Below are 27,938 nucleotides of genomic sequence, written 5' to 3' on the forward strand. Positions count from 1 at the left end.
ATCTGCTTATGTAGTCTCTGGCTTTGGTTCAAAAATCTCAACATCTTCAGCAAAATGGACTGACTTCTTTCCAACAAGAAGGTTGTGCACTGTATCCAACTTAGCATTCACTGCAGCAAACCGATTTGAATCATGGCCTTCATGTGCTCTCTTCCGCTCTAAGTCTGCATTCTTAGTGCTATTGCTTGATGCTAGCCTTTCTATCAACTTTTCAGCGTCATCTGGGTACCTTGTCTTGAAGTTCCCATCACTAGCAGCATCCAAAGCCATCTGATACCTCCAATCAATACCACCAAAGAAGATACTGATCAACTGCACCTCTGAAAACCCATGATGCAGACAATCTCTCTGGTATGCCTTGAATCTTACCCAAGCAGCTTTGTAAGATTCAGCAGGTCCTTGTCTAAAGGTGGAGAGCTTGATCCTCAACTCATCAGACATCGCATCATCATAGAAGTAATTCAAGAATGCCACCTTGATGTTATGCCAGGTCGTCAGAGATCCTGGTTTCAGCTGCCTTAGCCAATGAGAAGGTTCCCCAGCAAGAGAGTAGGGGAAAAGCTTGCAGTAGAGATAGTCCTCTGTGACTCTATTAGCCTTAATGCTTGTAACTATATTCTCAAAGTATTCAATGTGGTCTAGAGGCTTCTCATGTGGCAGGTTTTGGAATGGCCTTTGTCCAACAAGAGCGAAGTAGGCAGGCTTCAGCTCAAAATCATTCCTTGGAAATGGAGGAGGGACAATTGCGGAGCGGTTCTCATAAAACAAGTCTGGTCTGTTGAAATCCGGAAGAGTCTTGACAAGCTCTCCATTGTTGTCCCGTCTAGGCTGAAGGTTCTGCTGGTTGTTACCATCCAAATTGGCTCCATTCGCACCAGCTCTGATATTGCGTCGATCGACGCCAATAATGCGTCGATCGATGCCATCTTGGTTGCGTCATCGTTGCCGACATTGCGTCGATCGACGCCATCTGCATTCTCATCAACAACTACAGGTTCTTCCTGAATAACCTACCCTTCAGCATCAAGTTTTTGGCCTAGTTTGTTGCGCACATGACCCTCTTGATCCCTCAGAACTCCAACCTCATCTGGTCTCAATATGATTCGGTTGACCATCTTTGCTGATTTGGCTGCTTTTGTGTTATCACGCTCTAGCTGTTCTAACTCTTGGTTTGTAAGCTTAACAACTGGACCAGTAGGATTTTTCTTGGTGCTAGGCTTAGGCATGAACCTGAAACACAAAAGAGAAAAGAAACAAAAGCGTGTGAGTAAAACAGAAAAATAAAAATTTAGACAAAATAAAAGATTTTAATCTAATGATGAATCAAAAGAGTCCCCGGCAACGGCGCCAAAATGTGATATGCTCAAATTTACCCTAGAGCTACTCTCCCAAATTAAGAGATCAATTGTAGTACTTAGGGATCGAATCCACAAGAACTCTAGATTCACACAATAGACTTATTATTCTTTTAATTATGCTAAACCAAGATTGTAATTTAAATAGCAATACAAAAACAGAAAATAAAAGAGTTGTGAATCAATAGGAATAAACGCTAGGCCTAGGGAAATTCTCAGAAAATCATGGAAAATCAGATCAATTAATTAAACAACCAGGATTCAATAATTAAGCACCGTTCTTGAACTCTAAGCACAATTATAAAATAAATCAGTTCTCACTGCAATTATTATCTAAGTTTTAAAACCAGAAAATCCAAATCTCTTTGCAAAATTCATGTTAAAAACCAGCTTTAAAAACAGGTTTAGATTGTTCACAAAATTACTAATTCAAATCTCTTTGCAAAAAGTAATTTTGCTCACCAAAGATTTTTGTTAGGAAAATCAATTATATTCTCATATCAATTAATAATCGTAAGATCTAAATCCAGATGACGAATCAAAGATCTAGAATTAAAAACAACCTATTGTGAAGAACACGAAAGATAATGAAACCTAAATTAACAGATCTAATAATCCATGAAATCCCTAATGAAAAACCCTAAACCTAACAAGCAGATCTACTCAGACATAATTGTATGAACACAAATCATGAATAAAATAGATAGCATTAGGAGATTAAAGGGAGAAGAAAAAGAGTTCTGAATCTTCTCTGAAGGAGTCTTGATTCTTCTCTCTAAAAGCTCTCTAAAAATCTCTCACAGGGTTTTGTTCTCAAAAGTTGCAGGGAAAAATAAAGCTTAGGTCTAAACAATGACCATAAAAATTCTATTTATATTCCTAAACACGTCCAAGGACTAATGATGCAAAAATCCTATTGATTTTGTCCTCCATTATTTTCCCGAGGTGGTCGGCAAACATCTTATTGACCACCCGCTGGTAGGTTGCTCCGGCGTTTTTAAGTCCGAAAGGCATTAATTTGTAACAATAAGTGCCTCGGTCGGTTATGAAAGCAGTTTTTTCTTGGTCAACGGGATCCATCAGGATCTGGTTGTACTCTGAGAAGGCGTCCATAAAGGATAGGGTCTCGTGCCGGCTGTCGCTTCGACCAGTCGATCGATGTGAGGGAGGGGGTAGTTGTCCATCGGACAGGCTTTGTTGAGATCTTTAAAATCAGTGCAGATCCGCCACTTCCCGTTTTTCTTTTTGACCACGACGGGGTTGGCCAGCCATTTGGCGTATTGGACCTCTCGGATAGACCCTATCTTCAGAAGTCGGTCCACTTCGTCGTTTACTGCTTTGGCCCTCTCGGGGCCGAGCTTGCGACGCTTTTGTTTTACTGGCTTATAGGTGGGATCGATGTTGAGCTGATGCGAGGTTACACTTATATCGATGCCCCTCATGTGCGATGAGGACCAAGCAAAGGTATTGCAGTTCTGTCCAAAGAATTGGACTAGGTCCCTCATGGTACTAGTGCTTAGGTTGGCTCCGACCCTGGCACATCGATCGGGGTGGCCCTCTACGATTTTGACTTGGTCGACTTTGGTTATTACTGGTCCGTGGGCGACGGGTCCTGATAAGTCTCTAATTTATATGTTTTTAGCATCCCTTTTTGTCCATATTTTGCATTGTTTATACCTCTAACTTAGCATTTTTAGGTCATTAACTGTAGGAATTCACTTTTAAACCATTTAGGGTGTTGCATTTCTGCATTTGCATATTTTCGATGAAAACAGGTGCTAAAGAGCGAAAATTGGGGAAAAACAAGGACAACTCGAGCATGTACCTGAAGGAGCCATCGAGCTGCAAGAACAAGTCTGAACCCCAACACGATCGAGGAGGATCCAAGAGCATGAAGAGCAACCCGAAGATCCACCCGAGGAGTAACCCGACTTTATCCTCGTGTACCCCATCGAGTAGACCATCAGGCATGTCTGGGAAGCTAGGTCAAAAGGGTTTCCATATATAAACCCCCTCTTCCCCTAGCTCGCAAACGAGCACGCCGCAGACCCTCAAACCAGAGAGCGAGAGCTTCTGTGAGAGAACTGAGCGACTCAAACATTTTTCCTTTTGTTTTTACATTTTCTTTCATAGTTTTTATAAGTTTTCTTAGATTTCTATCTTGTACTCCTTCTACTCTATCTTTACTGTTTAATACAATGCAATTTTCATTCATTTTCGTTGTTTTGTTTCTTGTTATCATGTCCGAGTAGTGTAGTAAAGTTTCTAGGGATGGGATAGATGATTTTGTGTTCTTGATCGGTTAGGATGCCTTAGTTTGATCGTATATTTCTGATAGATTTCCTTCTAGGTTGGTGTTCTTAATGCTGTCAACAGACCGGGAGGTTGAGATTAGATCTAGGCGTTTTAGCGACCGAGAGGTGTAGATAAGATGCATGATTTAGCCAATGCTAGAGGTTTACTTGACTCTGAGTAAGAGATTAGATGAGTTTAAGTTTACTGACAATAATGAATTGATCTTAATGCCTGCCTGATCATATTGCTAGTGCGAGAGTGTGGTAAGTGATCTAAGTTTGATTGTTGCTAGTGCGAGAGTGTGGTGACAAAGTTTTAGAGATTCATTGTCTAGGAAATAATTGCTTGAGGCATGTAAGGCATCTGTACTGGTCTAGAATACTTAGGATTTAATTACCCCATCCTTAGAAGCTTTCGTATTTTAATTGTTTATATTTTCTTTACTTACTCTACCACTTACCCGATCAGGTACACGATAACTTGTATCGAGTAATACCTCGAACTGTTCATATCTCATTTGCTTACTCGATCACCCCACTCGATCCTATACTCGATTGCTTGCATCGAGTGCTTAGGTCGTGTGGTTTCTTTGTTTCTATTCTTTTCTTTCATTTATTTTAGGACTGTTAGATAAAAACCCTATATGCTTGGCTTGACTTGTATTGACCTGATCATATCCTTCCTGCTAGCAATAGACAACCATTTGGATTGATAACCCTTTGTACTACAACTGTATAGGGAATTGATACCCTAGGGAAACCTTGATTATCAATTTGGCGCCGTTGCCATTTGGTTGATTTCATTTTGCTACGTTTAGGATTTCAGCACTTGCTATATTTGGTTTCAAAACTGACTTGTTTGCTTTCGCTTTGTTTGTTTTGAATCTCAGGTACAACCTGAGTACCCACCTGACCCGTCACTTGATCACCTGGATCGAGTTGATCCTCGTGTACACACTCGGATACCTACATGTGCATGCAAACACAATCAAGAGGTAGCCAGAACCTGAGTCCTTTCATCGACAACATCGACAGACCTAGGCTACTCAGATAACAACAAGTTCAACCGGAACAAGAAATCATTGAGGAGACGATGAATAATCAGAACGGTCCACCAGCTCCTCAAGCAAGGACCAATATAGGAGCAGGAGATGCTCCATCTACTCACACTCAAAGGAATGACATTGTGCCACCAACTGAGTAGAACAACAATTTTGAGATCAAGAGTAGTCTCATCTAGATGATACAGAGTAATAAGTTTCATGGATTGCCAATAGAGGACCCATTGGATCATCTGGATGAATTTGATAGGCTCTGTAGCCTCACAAAGATCAATGGAGTTAGTGGGGATGGCTTCAAACTCAGGTTTTTCCCATTCTCTTTGCGAGACAAAGCACACATCTGGGAGAAATCGCTCCCTAAGGAGTCCATCACCACTTGGGAAGCGTGCAAGAAGGCATCCCTGGCCAAATTCTTCTCCAACTCCAGAACAGCATGGCTGAGAAATGAAATTTCCGGCTTTGTTCAGAAGAACAATGAAACGTTCAGTGAAGCTTGGGAACGTTTCAAGGGATACACTACTCGATGTCTACACCATGGTTTCAGCAATGCTTCTTTGCTGAGCACACTTTACAGAGGAGTGGTCCTCAAGATACGGATGTTGCTGGACACCGCAAGTAATGGTAACTTCCTCAACAAGGATGTTGATGAAGGTTGGGACCTAGTTGAGAACTTGGCTCATTCTGATGGAAACTACAATGAGGAATATGATCGCTCTGTGTGATCTACAGGAGAGGAAGATGCCAAGTACAAGAGGGACATGAAAGCCCTCAATGAAATGCTTGATAATTACTCAACCAGCAGCAGCAGCATGTTCATGCTATATCAGAGGAAGAGCAGTTTATACAACAAGATGGGGAGACACTACAAGAAAACATGTATTTTGGGACCATCAAAAGCGTCACAAAATTGTCACAAAATAGCTATTTGAGACTAACTTGAAACTAAATGAGATGGTCGCTAATAATTGGTCGCAAATTTAGAAAGTGACAAGATAGTCGCAAATATGCGACTGAATAGTAACAATAAAAAGGGATCGTATATCAGCGACTACATTAAGACTAACTATTATAGTCCTACTTAGAGACTAAATTGTGACTAAAACTTTAGTGATTATTTTGTGACATTCCGAGGTTAATTCACAAAAAATATATATATATTATTTTATATTATATTATTTTATTTTAATTTAGTTTATTTTGTCTCACATTATTTTTTATATTAATAAATAAATTACACTAATGATTTTTCTTTATTAAATATTAATTTCGAAATATACATGTGCGTATATACATTTTGCCTCACATCATTTTTCATTTGAATAAATAAATTACAGAAATGATTTTTCTTTATTAAATATAAATATTAATTTCGATATATACATGTGCATATATACATAAAAAATATACATGTGTATAGTATCGACGTTGTGGATGGCCCGTGAAAAGCTTGCCGGCGACGAGTTTTTCAGGCGGTGGAGGAAAAGGAGAGGGAGATTGGTAACGTGTCGGCAGAGAGGAGTACGCTCGAGACGGAGTAATGACGGAGGATTCGAGATCTGGTGGTGGAGGATGGCGAAAGCTTTGAGATCTGTTGGTGTGAACGAGAACAGAAGCTTCGAGATATGATGTGGTGAAGGACGGCAGAAGCTTCTAAGTGTGGTTGGTGGTGGTGGTGAGCGACGGAAGCTCCGAGATCTAGTGGTGATGAAGCCGTGAAGGCGGAAGCTTTGAGATCTGGGGGAAAATGTGAGAAAAGAAGAATCGATTGGTAGATGAAGGATAAAGGTGAATGGGTTAGTTGATTTGTGTTCGTTGTGTCTAAATTGACCACCTTATCGAAAAATGTAGAACTTTGAAGAAACGAGACAAGGAGGAAAATAAGAGAGAAAGGGGAATAGAAGGAGAAGATATGGACCGTTGGATCTAATTAATTCAATGGTGGATGATTGCAATCCTTATCTTTATGTATCAGCCAATCAGAAGCTTTCTTCTTTTAAAGTGAATAAAATCCAAGAACACTCTTATAAACATTCTTATCAATTTATCTTAACTAAGGAAAAATAGAAATAATCCATGAATATTATAAATAAGCTAATAGTGTTTATTTTATTTATTTTAGGAAGTACTGTATATTTCACAATAATTAATTAAATTTAGGCTTTCAATGATTATATTTTTTGTGAAAATTTAAGTGTTGAATTTTAATTTGAAATATATATATATATATATATCAGTTAAAAAAAATAAAACAATGTTTTGATAAGTTAGTTTTATAAGATGCAAAACTAACAATTCACCACTGAAATCATAAGATGCAAAACTAACAACTCACCACTGAAATCACATGTAACACTTGTACATGTAATATAAAATACAAATATTTTGTTAAAACATTGAGAACAAGAGTTCTATAGAGATTTTTGTGTATATATTAGTTCAACCCAATCTAGAAACTTAACATATTAACATTATATAATGTGAGTTTGGAAATTAAAATTCCAAGATTTAATAAAAAGTAGTAAAGTAGTCACAATATAGTAGCACAATCGATGTTAGTTTGTGACATACTTGCGACTATATCATAAATTATTATACACGGTCGCAAAATAAGTCGCAAACTCGTCATTAAAAAGTAGTAAAATAGTGACATATAACACAAGTCCCAAACAAGTGGCAAAATCGTCGTGAATTGTAACTATTTTGTGACGATTTGATATACATCACAAAACAAAATCTTGAATTCTACACATAATGGTTAAAACTGTTACTATAAGTCACTCATGTTAGTAGTATATAGTAGATATATGAAGTAAAAATTAGCAAAACTTTGTTTTCACACCTTAGTTTTGAAAATTTTCTAAATTCCTAAACATTCTCATAAAAAGAACATGTAACACTTAACTTAGATTTGAACCTTATACATGTTTTGTTTCTAAACATTGATATTTAAGATTTTGACAAAGTTATTATAACTAAGTTCAATCAAATCAAAGCATATACGTATAACTAAACATGTAAATAAATCTCAAATGTGAAATTTTGATTTTTAAAAAATCGAGAGTGGGTAAATAGTCTCAAATTAGTAGCTAAATCAGGTGTTAGTCGCAAATTCTTTAAGTGTTAGTCGCAAAAAGAGTTGTACATTTGCAACTAATTTGCGACTATTTTACATACTAAAACAGTAGTCGCACATCGGTCTCAAATTGTGATTACTTCGCGACCAAAAAATTTTCGTCGCAAACAAGTCACAATCTAGTTGCTAAGATGAGACTGTTGTGTGACCACTTTATATCGTTGTTAATAAGCAACATTTTTCTGACCGTTTATACTGTAGTCGTTTATACGTCTTAAAGTAGTCACATAAGGGTTGCTCTTTTTTGTGACCAAAAAAATAGTCACAAACTGGAGTCCCAAAATGCATGTTTTCTTGTAGTGAGACTATGCAGCTAGAGGATGTTAACTACATCAACAACCAAGGAGGTTACAACAGAGGGTACAACAACTTCAAGCCGAATCCGAATCTGTCTTATCGGAACCCGAATGTTGCCAATCCTTAGGACCAAACTTACCCATCTACAGTTCAAGGGAACCAGGTCCAACAGAAGCCTTTTGTCCAGTACAATCAAGGCTATGCACCTAAGCAGCAGTACTCTGGAAGCTACAACCAACCACCTGGATTCCAAGAGCATCAAGGCCAGCAGAACCAATCACAGGAAGCTGAGTTACGCGGCCTACTTCAGCAAATGATTCAGAATCAGGCTTCAGCATCTATGGATATCGCAAAATTGTTCGCAGAGATGAGCAATAAGATCAATTCATGATACAATGATCTGAACGCCAAGTAAGAATCGCTCAACACTAAGGTTCGATACCTGGAAGGCCACCAAAACAACTAAACAGCCCCAAAGATCAACCAACTCCCAGGTAAGGCTGTTCAAAACCCCAAGGATTATGCAACTGCTCAAGCCATCTTCCTTGATGATGACTATGAGGATTACCTCACTGGGACAGTGATGATCAAGATGGGGAGGATGTGGAACACCCAATGAGAAATGAAGCCAAGTACTATATATCCGAGTATGAACCCGAACCTTCACCTGAGGAGACTAATCGAGTTGATGATCGAGCTCTGGTTCGACAATCGGAAACTGAAGAACAACCCGAAGTGGAACCCGATGACCTACACGATGGTGTCGATCGGATGATGCATCAAGTAGATGTTGAGAAGCGAGATCAACCTCAACAACCTGCACCAAAAGAAGGGGAATTAGAAGAAATGTTCAATGCTGCACTTGACATCCAGTTGGAGGTGCTTGCAGAGCGAATGGCTAAGCTAAAAGCTCCACCACCTAAGCTTTTGCCACCACAAGAGCTTCAGGAGGAAGCTGCCAAGGAAGCAGCTCGATTGGAGAATGAAGTTAAGGAAGCTGTCAAGGAGATTGGTTTTGAGATTCTCAGCAGTGGAATGTGATTGGATCCTGAGCTGCGAATTGAGGAAAAACTAGGAGATCCTGGATCTTTCATATTGCCATGCTCGATAGGACTTCAGATCTTCAAGAATGTTTTATGCGACCTTGGAGCTTCAGTTAACATTATGCCGCTTTCAGTTGCCAACAAGATGGGATTCACTGATTTTAAACCAAGTAATCTGTATTTGGTTCTGGCTGATAGAACAGTGAGGCATCCGATTGGAATCCTGGAAAATCTGCCCTCATAATTGGAAGAGTGGAAATCCCTACTGACTTCATGATCCGTTGATTCTAGGGAGACCATTCTTAGCAACAGTTGGAGCTGTGATCGAGGTGAAAGAAGGCAAGATCAGAATCGAGCATGGTGAGCACTTCAAGATGAAATTTGATGTGAAGAAAGGGATTAAGAGGCCAACCATTGATGGTCAAGCCTTTTCTACTAAGACCAAACAGAGAAAGGTGCAACATCTTGAAGAGGCCAACACCACATTTGCCTTAGAACCTGAACAAAACCTGGAGAATATGTTGAACCAGCCTGCTATTGTGGAGAGGATTCCAGAACTTCTTCCACATGGATCCCATGCTTAAGGATCATGAAGAGTCAAGCTTAGTGACTTTAAACAAGCTTACTTGGGAGGAAATCCCAAAGGTATCTTTTGTTTTGTTTAAATTTTGATTTATTTGTCTTACCTTATTTTTCTATTTTTTCTATTTTTGAATTATCATAAAAAAAAGAGGAAAAATAAAAAGGAAATTGAGGAACCCGAGGGTCAACCCGACACCGTACTCGACGCGCCTGATCGTGTCTTTGCTCGGGTGGTGAGTAGAGTCCGAATTCCACAAGGAAGCCCACTCTCGGCGAAGCCCACCAACCAAACCCTACTCTATTTAAGGATGTCGAACCACTTCTCCCTCATTATCACCGATAAGTTGTCTCTAAACCCTAAAATTCTTTTAGCTTCCTTACTTTCTATTCTCTCTCGGTCTCAAGCTTTCATTCGATTTCTTTGGGACTAACCCTATTAACCTCGAGACTTAGCCTTTTTCTTCTCAAGGATTCAAACATGGAGCCAATCGCTAAAACCTACCAAAGGAAGGGAAGAAGATCAACCTCCACCGCTGCTACAACTGGAGGTGATGCCGGCGAAGCTCGAGAGTCTCAAGGGAGAGGAAACGTTCCACATTTCCAACCGCTGGCTGGACGTTTTGCCTCCCCAACCCGATGCTCAACCAAATCAACCACCCAACTAGATGCTTAATAGATCGAGTAGGTCCCCGAGTTCGCTCACCGAATCTGATGGCGAGTGCTGTTCACCGATCTCCTCGACGTAGGGACCTGTCTACGTCCAAAAAACTGTTACCAACCCCATGGAGGTCGATTCTGATGCTGGAGGAGAAGAGCAAGGGGAGATCCAAACCTCTCGATCAAGGAGCGGAGCTGCGATTGCAAGAGGGAAGAGACCGGCTGCAGAGAAGGCTGAGAGGGTAGCTGAGAGAGCAGTTGAGGAAGTGGATCAACATGCAGAGGAGGAGGACCGAGAGAGAGAAGAGGAGCAAAGAGAGAGGACACGCCAAGCCTCGCGGAGGCTGAAGCAAAAGGAAGTAGACACTCCGGCGAGACTTTTCAAAGTTTTCCGGAAGATGAGCTTTGTTGGTACCCGATACCCTCACCGTGAGACCATGAAGCAGTTGGGCATCGCTAGAGATGTTGAGTTCTTGTTCGACATGTGCCACCTGGGCCAGAAGATGTGATCCAACCTTGAAGCATATGAGGAGGAGACGGTCCACTTCCTTTCGACCTTGAAGTTGCATTATTTCGAGGACCACCCGACCCTACTACCCGATGGGGGGATTGGGTTCAATCACCTTCTCCGTGCGGAATAAAGACTACCGACTCAGTTTCAAGGAGATGGAGAAGCTATATGGCTTCAAAGCTGGTAGTGGAGAAGGAATGGAGGTTAGCAAGGAGGAAATGAGGTCCCTATGGCTGATGATAGGAGACAAGCTCCCCTACAAGTCCACAAGGTCCAAATCCGCTCAAATAAGGAGCCCTGTCTTGAGGTATTTTCACAAGTCCCTTGCATGCACTCTTTTTGCTAGAAAAGAGACTGGGAATGTGAACGACCATGAGCTCTAGCTGTTAGACATTGCACTGTGTGGAGTTTTGGATAGCGCTAGGGATGGCACACCATTAATAGGAGATATTGCGGATACTAGTATGGTGTTTGTCCTACTCGATCAATTCCTCTATCTGAAATCGTGGGCCATGAAGAAAAGAGAAGGAGGCGGAGAGATCTCCATTGGAGGGCTAGTCACACCGATCCTAGTGGCTTGCGATGTGCCCTTGAAGGGAGTGGTACACAACCCGAGAGGGCTGGATGTAGACTACCTCGTGAAGGCGAGATTTCTGGCCCATGAGAGGCCTAATGACATAATGCTGTTCAAATTCATCCATCCAACCGCCGGAGCTGCCCAAATGGTCCTACCTAATGTCATATGCACCAAGGTTCGGCTGGGAAACAACATTGACTGACTTTGCAACACCTTTGGAGGAGCTGTACAATACGGAGGAGGAGTCCGAAGCTAAGAAGAGAGAGGAGACCGGGCAGATACAGGGAGATAGCTCGGAGGATTTCGATTTTCATGAGTATGTCTGCTCTCAAAAGCAACGGGTTGGAGTGAGGGAAGCTCACCATAGGATCGGATGGCTGAAGAGGATGAACAAGTTCTTGGCGAAGAAGGTAAAGGACCTGACTAGTTTGGTGATTAATATGGGAGGTCAGATCAAGGAGCTGCAAGACAAGGCAAGATGTGCCTCAGCTCCTACCTCAGCACAAGCACCAAATAGGATGGGGAGAAGCGGACCGCTAGGATGAACTCGAGGACTGCCACCTCCAGACCCTTACAGAGAATCATCATACGAGCTCCAAGCTGAGGAGAACATCACCCAACCAGAAGCATCGCGGAGAAGCCATTCTGACGCTTACCCGACGCCCAACCTGATGGGGTACACGATGAACTATCCGATGCACCCATCGAGCACCCAATCGGGGGATTACGCAGGTATTTTCCCTCCGCCTTACCAGATGCCATTCATGATGCCGTACACGATGCACCCTGCGAGTGGATACACGAATGATCATTCTGGACCTCTTCCGCCATTTCCGTCGTACTACCCGATGTCCTATCCAATGAGCTACGCGATCCCACCCTCGATCAACCCCTCAGATGCTGGTCCGAGTAAGTCGTCCGTGCGCATTCCTGAGCTCCCTCACAAGCAAACACCGGCACAAGCTGAAGCCAGAGACAACCCTAGCTACACGTTGGCGAGGATGGAGGCTGCTGCAGCCTCCTTCTTCTCCAGCCCATGAGGTACCCATTTCATCCAACCATTGTATATATCATTGCATTTAGTTTAATTCATTTTGTGTGATTCTTGGATTCTTTTTCCAACTTTTATTTACACAAAGACTGTGTAATTTAAGTTTGGGGGAAGGTCCTAGAATGTATTTAACATTGTGTTTTATTTTCTTATTTTTATTATTTCAAATTTTTGCATGCTAGTTTTATTCATTTGAGTCTGCATCTATGTGCATTAAAAAGCCCAAAAACAATTTTGAAAAAAAAAAAAAAAAGAGTGTTCATGTAGTTGCATTTAAATATTAGGATTGAGTCTAGTTTGTTTCATATAGGATTGTTGCATATGCATCTTAGGGGATAATGATTAAAACCACCTTGTTTAAAATCAAACCTTAGGATTGAAGCTATAGCCTTTAGTCACAGTTCATTGTTGCTAGATCAATCTTTGGAAAAAAATGAAAAATCTTTGCTTAGACCCTTGTGTCGTTTGAATGCTTCCTCCACTTGCTTTAACATTAGAACATCTCTATATTATTGGATTTAATTTGAATTTTAATTGTCTTGCTTATGGAACTTGAATGCTTGCTCATGGTAACTCTAAACTCGGGTTAGCACTCCATTCTTACCAATCTTTTTGTTTAACCTGATTCATTTGTCCTACCCATGAACCCAGACATTTTCTTTCAAACCTTGTTGTGAATTGTTGAGTGAGGCCTATTTCATTGTGCTATAGGTTGTGAAACCTTGAGAGTATTGAGAACGACGAAGAACTGCCTCTTGATTTAGCTAAGTTAGAATTTAACCTAGCTAATAGATTCGGTTTTGAAAGATAGGTGGTTAGAATGATTATTTGGGGGTTGGGTTATGGAGTAAAAAAAAAAAAAAGAGAAAGTCCCTAAGGTTAGAATAAATTAGCTCTAAGTATCTAAAAAAAAAAAAAAGATCTTGCTATAGTCTCCTAGAAAGAAAGAAAGAAAAAAATATATATTCATATTAGGTGTTTAGCAAAGAAAAAAAAATAAAATAAAAAGAGAGGTAGAAGTTTAAAGTCTAAACCTTAGGGAATAAAAAAAGAATTAAAATCAAGGATGTGGGTAGTTTGATTCTAGGGGGTTTACAAAAAAAAAAGTGAATGAGAAAAGGGTAGATCATCAAGAGTTAAGCTTTGTATGCCCAAATTGTTCTCAGTCTTAGATAGTCTTCACAACTGTCTAGCATTCCTTCTTTTGAGAGAAAACTACCCAAATAATTTGTTTGAAACCACCTTACCAAAAAACCTTACCCTTGAAACTGATTGAGCTTGATTCACCTTCCATTTGCAAGAATTCGCCAAACACTTAATTGAATGTGAAAGAGATGTTCTTTATCTTTAGTTGGAGGTTGAGCTAGATCGATGCATGGTAATAAGCATAGAAAAATATTTGTATGTATTTTGATTGATCTTAGCACCATTAAACTATCTTTAAGGACTATAGCTTGAATCCTTCGCTAAGCATATTAAGGTTATGAGTCCCCACTTTCAAACCGCACCCTCTTACTTCCTTGCTAGAGGACTAGCAAGATTTAAGTTTGGGGGTCTGATAACTCTCTAATTTATATGTTTTTAGCATCCCTTTTTGTCCATATTTTGCATTGTTCATACCTCTAACTTAACATTTTTAGGTCATTAACTGTAGGAATTCACTTTTAAACCATTTAGGGTGTTGCATTTCTGCATTTGCATATTTTGGATGAAAAAGGTGCTAAAGAGCCAAAAATGGGGAAAAACAAGGACAACTCGAGCATGTACCCGAAGGAGCCATCGAGCTGCAAGAACAAGTCTGAACCCCAACACAATCGAGGAGGATCCAAGAGCATGAAGAGCAACCCGAAGATCCACCCGAGGAGTAACCCGACTTTACCTTCGTGTACCCCATCGAGTAGACCATCGGACAGGTCTGGGAAGCTAGGTCAAAAGGGTTTCCATATATAAAACCCCTCTTCCCCTAGCTCGCAAACGAGCACGCCGCAGACCCTCAAACCAGAGAGCGAGAGCTTCTGTGAGAGAACTGAGCGACTCAAACATTTTTCCTTTTTTTTTTACATTTTCTTTCATAGTTTTTATAGTTTTTCTTAGATTTCTATCTTGTACTCCTTCTACTCTATCTTTACCGTTTAATACAATGCAATTTTCATTCATTTTCGTTGTTTTGTTTCTTGTTATCATGTCCTAGTAGTGTAGTAAAGTTTCTAGGGATGGGATAGATGATTTTGTGTTCTTGATCGGTTAGGATGCCTTAGTTTGATCTTATATTTCTGATAGATTTCCTTCTAGGTTGGTGTTCTTAATGCTGTCAACAGACTGAGAGTTTGAGATTAGGTCTAGGCGTTTTAGCGACCGAGAGGTGTAGATAAGATGCATGATTTAGCCAATGCTAGAGGTTTACTTGACTCTGAGTAAGAGATTAGATGAGTTTAAGTTTACTGACAATAATGAATTGATCTTAATGCCTGCTTGATCATATTGCTAGTGCGAGAGTGTGGTAAGTGATCTAAGTTTGATTGTTGCTATTGCGAGAGTGTGGTGACAAAGTTTTAGAGATTCATTGTCTAGGAAATAATTGCTTGAGGCATGTAAGGCATCTGTACTGGTCTAGAATATTTATGATTCAATTACCCCATCCTTAGAAGCTTTCGTATTTTAATTGTTTACATTTTCTAGACTTACTCAACCACTTACCCGATCAGGTACATGATAACATGTATTGAGTAATACCTCGAACTGTTCATATCTCATTTGCTTACTCGATCACCCCACTCGATCCTATACTCGATTGCTTGCATCGAGTGCTTAGGTCGTGTGGTTTCTTTGGTTATATTCTTTTCTTTCATTTATTTTAGGACTGTTAGATAAAAACCCTATCTGCTTGGCTTGACTTGTATTGTACTGATCATATCCTTCCTGCTAGCAATAGACAACCATTTGGATTGATAACCCTTTCTACTACAACTGCATAGGGAATGGATACCCTAGGGAAACCTGATTATCAGGTCCTTGTGGCCCATGAGCTGACGAGCTTCGCGTTCGTCACCGATCATTAATTGCTATTGAGTGGACCTCTTGATCAAGTCGTAACTGCCTCTCTAGCACTGTCTTGAGGTACGCTGGCTACCAAAGATATTTGTGATCCCGCCCCGAGATGGAAACATAACGCACTGGTGATACGTTGACGGGACTGCCTTCATCCCATACAGCCATGGTCTGCCAAGGATAGCGTTGAAGGGTGCAGGACGATCGACGACCACGAAGTCGACTAGACATTGTACCCGTCACAAAGCCGGTAAGCGGGGTTTTGGCCCCTTTTAATTCAGAATCAGGATAGTCTATTCGTTTGAAGGCGTCGTAAAATAGGAGATCGACCGAGCTTCCCGTGTCTATCATTATTCGAGAAAGCTCGCATCCTCTAACGTTTAGTCTCACGATTAGAGCGTTGTCATGCGGCTTGTCTAGGTCCGCGGTTTTGCTTTCCCAGAAGGTGATCTCGTAGTCGGGATCGGAGCGGGGCTTTCTTTCTCGGTGATAACCTTTGACCCTACGCTGGTACGCTTTGATCGAGTTTACGGAGTCACGACACAAGGAAGATCCTCCCGTAATGTTATCGATCCTGCGAACCAGGTTGGGGTTTCCAAAACATCGGGAGATGTGAGGGCGGCAGCTCGCGAGCTTGCGAAGGGCCGGAGGCGGTGTATAGACCGACTTAGTAGAAGTGCGGCAAAGGGTGAGCCCTTTAAAGACTAGGTCAATACGTTTCTTTGGGGCTGGAGGAGGGGAAGACCCCTCTGCCTCATCGTTTTGCGGCGACGTCTTTTGTGTTGCGTTCGCTTCCCTAGCTTTCTCTCCCTCTTTCTCGAGGTCGATTTCGCCGAGCTCCCCTGCTTCATGCTTTCTCGCGAGGAGGCGCCCCACAGTTCTGCACTCTTCAGTTGAGTGACCTCGTATCTATTGGTACTTGCAGAATTTTTTGGGATAGAAGTTCGGGCTCTTGGTTCTCGGTGCAGAGTCGAACGCGAAAGCGTGTAAGCCAGATTCGAGTGGATCTCTCCGAAAAGCTTTCTTAGGAGTGTTGAATGGTGCCTTAGCCGATTTATGGAGCTCTGCCATAGAAGCTCGCTCTTCCTCGGCTCTGGCGAAATTGATTGATCTGTGAAGTGCGTCGTCGAGTGACGGGGGCTGTCGGATATTGAGTTCTTAACGAAATTTCGATGTGTACCATAGGTCGTGTCGAAGGGCTGCTAGGGCAACCTCGTCATTCAAATTAGATATCCTGGCCTTGGTCGATTTAAAGCGAGTGATGTACTCGCGGAGTGACTTATCCTTCCCTTGGACCAACAACCAGAGGTCCGACTCAGTGAATTTAGCTTGGAAGAACAGCGAATACTGTTTAAGGAAAGCCAAGGAAGCGAACCACTCTAGTGCTAGTCCGACCAGGTTTTCGGCAAAATACCAGCATTAACGGCCTCGCATTCGTCGTCAGTGACTAATCTGAAAGCTCGGAGATGTGCCCCAGGATCCGAGGCGCCCGCATATTCGGGCAGACAAAGCTTACCCACGTCTTGAAGGCGAACTTACGCGATTTGGTCGGTAAACAGGGTGCGCCTTGTTTCTGCGATCACGCGTTCAATATCTGGAGCAGCGCTCATGGCTAAATGGACTTTGGAACGGATTTGAGCCATCTTGACGCTTGCTTTATTCATGTACTCAGTAAGGAATTGGGCGCTGATTGCGCCGTTCCTTGGAGGGTCGGGGAGGCCGAAATTGCCGGTTGTCGTGAGACGTGGCGCCCCGCTTATGAGCTCATCGGTCAAAGCCAAGTTTATTCCCGCATGGGAATGTCGGGAGCGCTGGGGGTGTTGACACCATGTGCCGCTGAACCGACGTACCCGATTGAGGGTTGGTCGGTAGGTCATGAGCTCGTGTTGTCGTTCAAGCCCGATGAGCTCGGAGCTCGGGGATTTTCCGTGGATGTGAATACAGGAACTGTCCTGATCCCGGGTGGGGTAACGTGTACTGCCTCGAAGTCGAGACGTACCCGAGGCAGTGCTCTCTCTGCGGAATCGGTTAAAATCATTTCCGGAAGGCACGTGGTGCCCCGATAGAGGTTGGGGTTCATGCAGAATGCGAGTTTTTCCTCATGCCGCTTAATCCTGCTCATGAGAGCTCGATTTGTTGCGTCTTGACTTTGAGTCTTATCTATCAAGACGGCGAGCATCCCTCGTATCTCGGAGAGATCAGTCCCGGAGGGAGCCCCTGCGGGAGACGACGACGTTGGGTGTTGCCCGAGTTGATTCGTTCCGCTGTTCTTGGGACGGGTCCATACGCGGGACTGGCTCTTGTTTCCCGCAGGAACAGTTGGGATTGGGGGTATAACCTCGACGGGAACCCCTTGGTTCGAGCTGCAAGGATCCCGAACTGAGACGGGTCTCTGGTGGGTGAGATCCGAGCAACCTGAGGAACTTTGGTCCGGTATCTGAGTGCCGCCAAGCGGCGACTCTGTTCTGGGTCGGACCGAATTCGGGTCCTCACGATCTGACTGGACCTGAATCAGTTCCCCCCGGGGGGGGCATTACTAGGGACGGACCCCTGATGTGTTACTGGTGGTGCGATGTCGCTGGTTGAGTCACGAGTGATTTCTGGCATGGTTATGTTTGTTGCGGATGGATCCATTTTGCCTAGGTTTCTTCAGAGTGATCGATTTTTGAGAATAGAAAGACCTAAGTCCCCACAGACGGCGCCAAATTGTTGATATAAGAAACAACAACTAGAAATATTTAAATGAAGAATATGATCTGGGCAGACTTTCGGTGTAAATCGACAAGAACAATGAAGTACGACAAACTGGATTTTGTATCGATTCTTTTGTTTATCGTCTTGAATAAGTTACATGTGTTTTCTCTATACAAACTTCGAATATTTAAGCTAAAACCAACTCCAACTTCTCCTGGATCTCCTCCTCTAATCTCGCCTATGATCTTGACCACGACCTCCCGACCTCATCCTTGGATTGACTTTGCCATTTAACTGAACTCTCTTCCTGGACCCGCGTCGGGCCCACTTGCTGGTTTGGCTTTCACTTCTTAACGGACGTTCCTTTGGGCCTTTAACTCGTTGAAACCCAACACCAACAAGGATGATAAACTGACTATAAGACATGTAATCAAACAACAAATGATAAAACTTTATTTTAACACATGGGCAAGTTAGGGCCCCTTGATCTCCTTCTTCGTAACGCAGCCCCTCGAGAGTTCCCACATTAGCCAGCTCTTTGTTTTCTCATGGCATAACGCAACATTCAGTTGTTCAAACGAACTACATATCCTCCCCCAATTCACCTCAAATTTGGAATTCTCTAGTCCAACGCAAACACATCACTGCCAGTCACGCAAAAAGACTTCGCATCATCCCAGATATTTGGGATGATGTCAGCTTAGCTGAAGATTCAGGTTCACTATTTGCCTCTTCATTCGAGCCTCTCTCTTAAACATCTCATTATTTACCGTCGTCACAGGCTGTAGATTTTCTTTTTGATGTTTACAGATTATTCTAATTCGTTTGTTGTGACACCGGAGAAAGAAAGAATGTTGAAATGATAGATGGATAGGCTCGGTAGGTTCCTTCGAAAATCCCGGATATGTTGCAACTTTGTGTGATGGATTACCAACTTTGCTACGAGAGTTCTAGTCGTTCTAATGAGACAAATTGACTCTGCGTTGTTCATCTCTTCCTTTCAATAAAAATATTTAAGATTTTTAGGCAAAGTGACTTATACATGAGATAGAATTTGAAAATAAATAAAAGCAAGTGTGAAGTGTATAGTTATTTTAAATTATACAAGATTTTTAAAATATAGATATGTACGATATGATCAATTACACATCATTTTATAAATACTATATATTATCACCGAATTTTCAAATTAATTAAAGTATATAATTTATGAATTGGCCCTTGAGTAGTTGTATTCATTAAGATAACAAATTCCATTAAATTAGAAACACGAAAAATAAAAATAAAAACCTAATTAGAAAAGGATTGTAAAAGGGTGAATCTAATTCCAAAAAGGAACAACATATTATGTATAAACCAGAAAAAAAAATTAGAACTTCGATTCATCTAGAGAAAAGCAAATAGAGTAAACTAAATCCAAATAAGACAAGGATTATGATTAGGGATAGTGAAACTATATAAATAGAGCACATACGTGACTTCTGTTTTCACCAACACATTCATCCGTACTCGGTACTTCTCTCTCTCATTCAGCGTGCTGAGTTTAGAGTTATCTAATCATCTTTTCTTCTTCTTCTTCTTATTCTATCCATACGACCCGAATCATGGTCACCAATAAGATCTTTGGCTTCGTGCTCGTGATCATGTTTCTCTTTAGTTGCTCCTCGGCTAAAACATATAAAGTCGGTGGTAACTTTGGATTGACTGTGACGGACGACTCTTGGGCTGACCCACTACAACAAATATGTACATTGTTAGCACGAGAGAAACGCTATAATATGTAATTCATATCTCTTTTACAAACACTATATTAGGCCACTGTTATTGTATGTACCTCACATATGATAGCACAGAATTCGTATGCTATGATATAGTATTATACCATAGCAGTACAGAAATACTATGTTATCCTGCTTTTCAAATTTTTAAAAATAATGTTATAAGTCATTTTACACGCTATGTTAGGAGTTTTTACCGTAATTATATCATAGCAATAATCGAATGCTATAATATATTTTATTGGATCACAAAATTCATGCTGTTTTATTTATTATTATAATTTTTTTTTCAAAATTTATTTAAATATATTTATATTTTTACATTTCATAAAATAATCAACATACATAACATAAATTACATTAACCAAAATAAGTCTTACATAACAAAGTGTCACCAAGTCTTAAACAAAATAAACTAACATTAAAAATAATAGAAACATTATTTGACATGTACATATAACCCATCCAAGCCTTTCTTACTTGTAGCAAAGGCTCTCTTTTACCTGCTCACTCAGCGTTTCTTGAAACAGTCCAATGAACAGCTACTAGTTCACTTTGAATACATGAAAAAGACATGTTAGTTATCCTCTTCATATGTATCTGCTCATATGCCATTAACCCTATAATCACATAGCAATCACATATAGATAGTATGTTTGGGATTTTGGAAACAAGATTGTACCCATAGATTATTTTCTTACTTTCAATTCGATTAGTATGTTTGGGATTTTGGAACAAAGCCCTCTTGCCTTGCTGCACTAAATTCCATCTCAATACTGCTACTGTCTTCTTTTGTTCAAACCTAGTAAAGCATGAAAGTAACATTTAAATACTAACATGTATGGTTACTCTATCGAGCTCCTTAATTAGATGAACCCTATTTTGTCACTGTCGTCATAAACTAGAGCAATTAACAAACAAATAAGAATCAAAGGAACACAAGTATTTGCTAGAGATGGTATAGAGAGCATAAATCAGTAGAGCAGCAGGAAGCACCACTTTAAGATAAGAAACACAAGGAAACTGACCATTCCACTCATCTTAGAAGTAGTAATCTGTTCACCACATTGTTGCTTTGCTTGAGCTAGTAAGTAAGTATACAACTCCCTGAAACATGAATAAATAAAACATGAATCTTAGTCCTTGTTCTTTAAAAAATCTCCCTGGATCATATGAATACAATCAACAGAAATACACAACAGTTATTGAAAAATAAAGATTCAACCCTTTATAATACCAAAACATTAAAAGCCAAGTGAATAGACCTTGTAAGCACCAGCATAAAACTCATTTTCGAGCATGTCCTACAAGTGTTCATTGAGAACATAGACAAACTTGACCGCGATAGCCACTTGCACTTCTTACAACAATTTACCTTCATTCCTGCAAATATCGGAGGTTAAATATGAATCAAAGGTTCTTTACTTTTGCAATCTCCATAACATTTGCTCATTTATGTGTAAAGACGAATAACTAACCAGTCCTTGACAATTTTTCTTCTTCCTCATGATCCAGCTCAGTAAAGAATGCTTGCAAGATAAAGGCCACAATCTGAAACATACACCCATAATTAGTCAAAGAATGGCATGTAATCATCTACTCTTATGTTAACTTGACAATATACATAACATTATAAAAAGGAAGAACACATAAATAAGGTTGCATTAATCATAGAAGACATGTGAGTTAGAAGTGAAGAGTGTACCTTATCAACTTAATAATTTTCAGCCTTAGCCTGACCATTTCGACTTCGTCGTAGGGTTCAGTCTTTCTTCTACGTGTCTCTCATCCTTGCTATAAAATTGGACAAAACTAGAATGGATACGTCTTAAAGTCATGGCTGTTCTAAGCTTAGGAGCTGCAAGCAAAGTAAACACAGCTTCAGTCTTGTTTTTTCTTCCACACCACGAACAAGAAAAGGGTAATAAACATATATATCAATAACGCTGCTACCTTAATGAGTCTGGCTCCAAATTCTCTCCACTTGTTCCTCTAACTCAGTTACTCTCTTCTAGACTATCACCAAAAGTGAACTCTCGCTTTGCCTGTGAGAACGCATAGTACAATTCATTCAGTAGCTAGCTAGGAGCTATAATCCATCTACAACAGGAATAAGAGCCAGAAACCCCAAAACCCAGAAATAAATCGAGTGATAAAAAAGGGTTTACTACCAGAGACGAAGAGATTGGTGTCACAATTTGTCACCACTCCTTATTGTTCTCAAAGAGATAGAAACGAAGCTTAAAGCTTTCACCTTTCACACACCATTAAAGCGACCTAGAAGGCAACAATCTAAGACAAAGACTTAACCAGAGCGAAAATCACCAACATGTTAAGAGACCCACGAATCTGAATCCACCAAAAATTAAAATAAAAGCTTATTCAGAACCAGGAGCCTTGTTCTTATCGGGATGAACTTTTAACGAGAGTTTCCGATACGATTTCCTCAAATCTTCAACTGAACATGTGTTTCCTAATCCAAGAATCTCATAGTAATCCTTCTTCGATTTTATCTCCCTCACAATCGCTCGTTGTTCTTCCGTGAAAGACGATGACGATCCTGGGAACGATGAAGAAGAAGATCCATGTTGACGAAGAGAAGGTCGATCCGACGGCGGTTTTGATGACTCGTTGGCGGCAGATCCAGGCGAATCCTCCTCCTCCGCCACCGCCGCTGGTTCATCTGATTGCTTATTTAGATCCAAAAGCTACAAAATTGTAAATCAAATCTAGGGTTTAGTGTAATGATCTCGGACCGCTGGTGTTGGTTTTCTGAACTGGAAAATTTTTAAAGAGGAAGAAGAACCTGAAGATGAAGATGGCGAAGAGGTACTGGATGAGGAGAAAAAGGATAAAAAAACAAAGGAGAGAAATTAGGTTTTAATTGATAATAAGTGAACTTTTTTTTTCTAAGTGTTTTAGCGGTATAAAGTGAATTATTTTTGCTAAGTATTGGGGACAAAGCGATTTTAGATTTCCACCTAGAGATTTTTTATCTTAGCGTTTAATAAGTGCTATAGAATAATAACCAAATTTACAAACCATCTTTAATACCAGTTGAGAAAAATGAGCTATTATCTTGTGCTATGAATGTAGACTTTTGTTGTAGTGACCATAAGCAATTCCACGTGAGAGATTCCCTCGTCTTCGAATACGATCAGAACGTCAATGACCTCGCTCAAGTTTCCAGCGCTTTAGAGTATGATTCATGCGATTCGTCTTCTCCTAAAGTTGTTACAACACCGGACACGATGTGGTAACCTTCAAGGAACCAGGACATTAATTATTACTTCATCACCTCAAGTCATATTCAACGCGTTTCGGGACTTAAACTCGACGTTCTTGTCGTCCATGACCAATCACGTCGGATTCCTCAACCACCACCACCGAGCAAGACACATGAACCGTCACGTCCGATTCCTCCACCACCACCGAGCAAAAACCATGGCCCGTCACGTCATCAGATTCCTCCACCCCCACCACCACAGAGCAAGAACCATGAACCGCCACGTTCTATTTCTCCGCCACCACCACCGCCTAGAAAGATAGGAAGGATCTACAAGGTCGGTGATTCCAAAGGATGGAGCGTCTACAACAGTTACTACTATTACAGGTGGAGTAAAGATAAACAGTTTCGTGTTGGAGATACTCTATTTTTCGAATACAACAAGGACCTCAATGACGTTAGAGAAATCCGCGATGATCTTGAGTTCAGATCCTGTGAACAAAATTCTACCGTAGCTGTGTACAAGACGGGACACGAACTCGTTAAGCTCACTAAGCCAGGAGTGCATTATTTTGTAAGCTTAAAGACAGGTCTTTGTCAGGCTGGGATTAAGCTTCGAGTCACGGTGCAACCATCAACGGAAAACGTTACTTTGCCGGATGTTCCCAAGAAGCTCTCACATATTACCCGCTGCAATAGGTGGAGGTGGTGGTTATGTATTTTCAGACCTCATCACTAAGCATTCAGATCAACTAACTAATTAACAATGGAGATTTTTAGTTTAATGGTTTTTTTTTTTTTGGGTGTTATATAGTAAGAGCAAGTGCAATGGCGTATACACGGGCCGTCCCCCGTTATTTTTGGATTTAAATTTAAATCAAAAAGGCCCATAATCGAAGGAACGCTTCTTATTTTAGGACGTTTTTCGTCCGTCGACTTCGCCACGTGTTCAACTGTGATTGGTTGTACATTATCTCTAGGTTTTCCGAAAAACATTTCTTTGGACAAAAATTTCTTTCACTTCTTTATTTTCTCTCGACGGCGACGAGAGAGGCGATAGACATCCTCGTCGAATTCACGAAGCGATTCCGTTTCTTCTCACCAGAATTTCTTACCGAAGCCGATCTGCTGTTTCTCCCGAGGCCGGTCCGATCTTATCAACGTCGCGAAGCTTTCCTGGCGGTCCGATTTTCACTTATCTCCCGACGCGATCTTCTCTTCTCTCCCGAACCGATCTTCTCTTCTCTCCCGAAGCGATCTTCTCTTTTCTCCCGAAGCTAATTAAGGTATGTCTTCTTATCTCTGATTATCGAATTAGGGTATTCCAATTAGGGTTTTCGAATTAGGGATTTCGAATTAGGGTTTTCGAATTAGGGTTTTCTAATTAGAGATTTCGAATTAGGGATTTCGAATTAGGGATTTCGAATTAGGGTTTTCGAATTAGGGTTTTCGAATTAGGGTTTTCGAATTAGGGGTTTCGAATTAGGGGTATCTATTGGTGTCTAGTTTCAATTGTTCTGTTTTTCATGTGTAAAGATCGATTTATGTATTTAAAAAGATCGATTTGTGCTTGTCTAAAGGTCAATTCGTTTCTTGATAACATGAGTATAATTAATGTTTTATTTTCTGTGTCGTTTGCTGTTGATAGTATACGAAATCGTATATTTGCAAAAATTGGTTTTAACATTGATTTTGGTAAAACATTGGTTTTTAAATTGACAAACTCTATTTTGTTTTGTTTTTTGTCTTAATTGATAAAGAATTTTAGGATAAAGGACATTTGGTAGTTGTAATATTTTAGGTAAAACATTAATGTGTACTTCTAATAAATTGTGATTGTTGTGTAGTTGATTGTCTTTAATTTTGGTTTGGTATGTTCATAGTTTGTTGTTTTATTTGGTAGTTGTATCAAGTACTTGTCTTAAATTTTGATTAGACATTGGTTGTTAGGTCTTTATGTTTAGTTACTTATTGCAAGTTAACTTTTAAGCTATTAAACCCCAACCATCTTCTTCCTATTTCCATCAGAAATCTATTTCACTTAGTAACCCCTTCTCACTTTTACTCGCTTAACTTCTCTTCTATACTCGCTTAACTTCTCTTCTATACTTGCTTAACTTCTCATTCCTTCTCTTCTCTACTCGCTTCTTCATATGGATTCAACGAATCCCTTCTTTCAGTCTTCTTCTTACTTAAACTTGCTTAACAGTCAAGAAGAAGGTGGTTTAAATGATAACTTTCATTGGGAAAGTTATCCACCTTCTGGACAGAGCTCCCAACCTTCTCCTCGCAGCTCCCAACCTTCATCTCAAAGCTCCCAACCTTCTGAGGCGCCAACTCTTTCGCAAGAAACACCATTGGAGCGCAAGGAGAGAAAGACATGGACACCTGCTGATGATGAAGTCTTGATCTCCGCATGGCTCAACACTTCCAAAGATCCCATCGTTGCAAATCAACAAAAGGGAGGAAGCTTCTGGCAAAGGATTCAAAAATACTATGCTGACACTCCTCATGCTAGAAATGGTGGTGAACAGATGTTGACGACACATTGCAAGCAGCGTTGGCACAAGATAAATGACCAAACTAACAAGTTCTGTGCGGCATTCGCAGCTGCGGAAAGACTGAACAGCTCTGGTCATTCTGAAAATGATATCTTAAAGCATGCGCATGATATCTACTTCGATGCCCATAAGAAGAGATTTAACCTTGAACATGCTTGGTTTCGGTTAAGGTTTGAGCAGAAATGGCTCACACTAAACACCATTAACACGCCCCCATCCCAGCCTGCAACAAAGAGGAAACAAGCTGCCGAAGGTTCACAATCATCAAGCTGCAATGTTGAGGAGTATGAGAAAAGGCCAGAAGGGATTAAGGCTGCGAAGGCAAAGAGGAACAATGCTCAGTCCACAAACGTGAAGACTCTTGCTGAGTATAAGAGCATGTGGGATGTCAAGAAAGAGGAATTGGCTGAAAAGGAGAAACTGCAGAAGCTGGCCATCCTAGATACTCTCTTAGCCAAAAAAGAACCTTTAAATGCTAGTGAAGAAGTTATTATGAAGAAGATAGTGTCCCAGTATTTCTGATATTAGAGCATGTGTTTGTTGTTTGTTTTCTATGGTCATTCTAGTTACTCGGCTTATGTATTTCTTGTTTGTTTGATTTGTATTTCATGTTTTAGTATTTCGTGTTGGATTTGTATTTCATGTTTTAGTATTTTCTGTTTGATTTGTATTTGCTGTTTGAAACTAAATCAATATAAGTATATTTCAATTGCTAGTAACTCGCCTATTTTAACTAAATCAGTAACTTAATCAGATTTTTAGTTCTTTAAAACAATTGTTGTACTAAATCTAATGTGCTTCTTCTTGTCTATGTTCAGGTTAAGTAAGAAATGGGACACGACTATAGCTACTCTCAGCCTGACTCATCCGATCTGGCTGATAAGCACTCAGAGGACACTGCGGAGAGAGAGCTAGATGCTTTGATTCGTATGGATGAAGCAGAGTCGAGGGTATACCCCCCTCAGCCTGAGGTGGAGCATGGATTCCCGAAGGAATGCTACTGTGGTGCGCAGCCTATTCTGTCGAACTGCTACAATAGAAGGTATGTGATATTAATGTAGTTTTGCTATTCTATCAGTCAATTTAGTTTCGCTATATATGCTAACTCTTTTACATATTGTAGGTTCTTTGCATGTCCAAATGTCGATGATGGAGAGATGCATATTCACAAGTGGTGGGATGTGGCTGTAATGGAGGAGTTGAGGGACAATGATAGAAGATATGAAGTGATGGTTGAGAAGGTAGATTACTTAACTTTGTTCAATGAATATGAATCAGAGATCAATGAGAAGATGGTTATGTTAGAGAATGTAGTTAACGAGATACGTAATGAAAATAGGTTTAGATATATAACTGATTTGCTGGTTGTTTGTGTCATGGTTATTTTCGCATGTATTTTGTTCATGTCTACTTATTAAATGAGACTTTGTAATAACTCACGGGTACTTGTTGTTTTCCTATGTATATTGTTTTGTTTTCCTATCTGACGGGTACTTGTTGTTTTTTTAGCTATGTACTTTGTTTTGTTTTGCTATCCCACGGGAAACTTGTTGTTTTGTTTTGTTCAGACTCACGGGATACAAAATAATGCAACTCCAATTTACATCTATCACGGACACTAGTCTTTTCTCGCTATATATGATAACTCGTAACTCTCACCAAACAAGACCAAATCAACAAAACATTCTCAAGAACCACCTTCTTCTATACAAAACATTCTCAACAAAACATTCTCAAGCAAAATACTCATACCAAACACGATCAAACCAACAACATATTGGCAGTTATTTCTTCCTCTATATTCCTTTCTCTTCCTTTCTCTTTAATATAATTTACATCTTTCTTTCTTTTCCTTTCTCTTCAAATGGGATCATCTTCAAATCATTATCACTATCAAGCCGATGATAATCATTATCACTACCAAGCAGATGACAGTGATAATTTTGAGGGCTATTTAGAAAACATTTATGATGTTTCGCACATTATTCCGGAACCAAACCAGCCACACGATAGGATTTTTATCGAGCGAAACCGGGAAGAAGGCCACAATAATCTTTGGAATGATTATTT

General features: G+C 40.4%; 1 protein-coding gene, 1 long non-coding RNA gene, 1 other non-coding gene and 1 pseudogene across 4 annotated transcripts; 2 read left to right on the top strand and 2 right to left on the bottom strand.

Annotated features, from left to right (window-relative positions):
- Positions 1-5,144: 5,144 nt before the first annotated feature.
- On the bottom strand, positions 5,145-5,251 carry LOC147924432 (small nucleolar RNA R71). Its single transcript, XR_015587889.1, has one exon. It is a non-coding gene; the product is annotated as a small nucleolar RNA R71 (small nucleolar RNA).
- Positions 5,252-19,831: 14,580 nt separating this feature from the next.
- On the top strand, positions 19,832-24,046 carry LOC104759717 (uncharacterized; annotated as a pseudogene).
- Positions 20,424-23,169, bottom strand: LOC104757846 (uncharacterized). Of its 2 annotated transcripts, none has more exons than XR_762539.2 (9): positions 22,888-23,169; positions 22,253-22,789; positions 22,035-22,126; positions 21,787-21,939; positions 21,560-21,632; positions 21,347-21,464; positions 21,110-21,188; positions 20,783-20,883; positions 20,424-20,634 (listed from the first exon to the last, which is right to left on the bottom strand). It is a non-coding gene; the product is annotated as an uncharacterized LOC104757846 (long non-coding RNA). The 2 variants fall into 2 exon arrangements; XR_762538.2 differs by having other exon boundaries at positions 20,424-20,701.
- Positions 24,047-25,087: 1,041 nt separating the features above from the next.
- LOC147924433 (glutathione S-transferase T3-like) lies at positions 25,088-26,447 on the top strand. The gene has a single exon (XM_087497330.1). It carries the CDS (start codon positions 25,461-25,463, stop codon positions 26,388-26,390), a length of 930 nt encoding a protein of 309 aa, XP_087353456.1. The 5' UTR covers positions 25,088-25,460; the 3' UTR covers positions 26,391-26,447.
- Positions 26,448-27,938: the final 1,491 nt, after the last annotated feature.

Source organism: Camelina sativa, chromosome 17 (genome assembly GCF_030686135.1).
Source record: "Camelina sativa cultivar CO46 ecotype springtype chromosome 17, ASM3068613v1".
Lineage (NCBI taxonomy): Eukaryota > Viridiplantae > Streptophyta > Magnoliopsida > Brassicales > Brassicaceae > Camelina > Camelina sativa.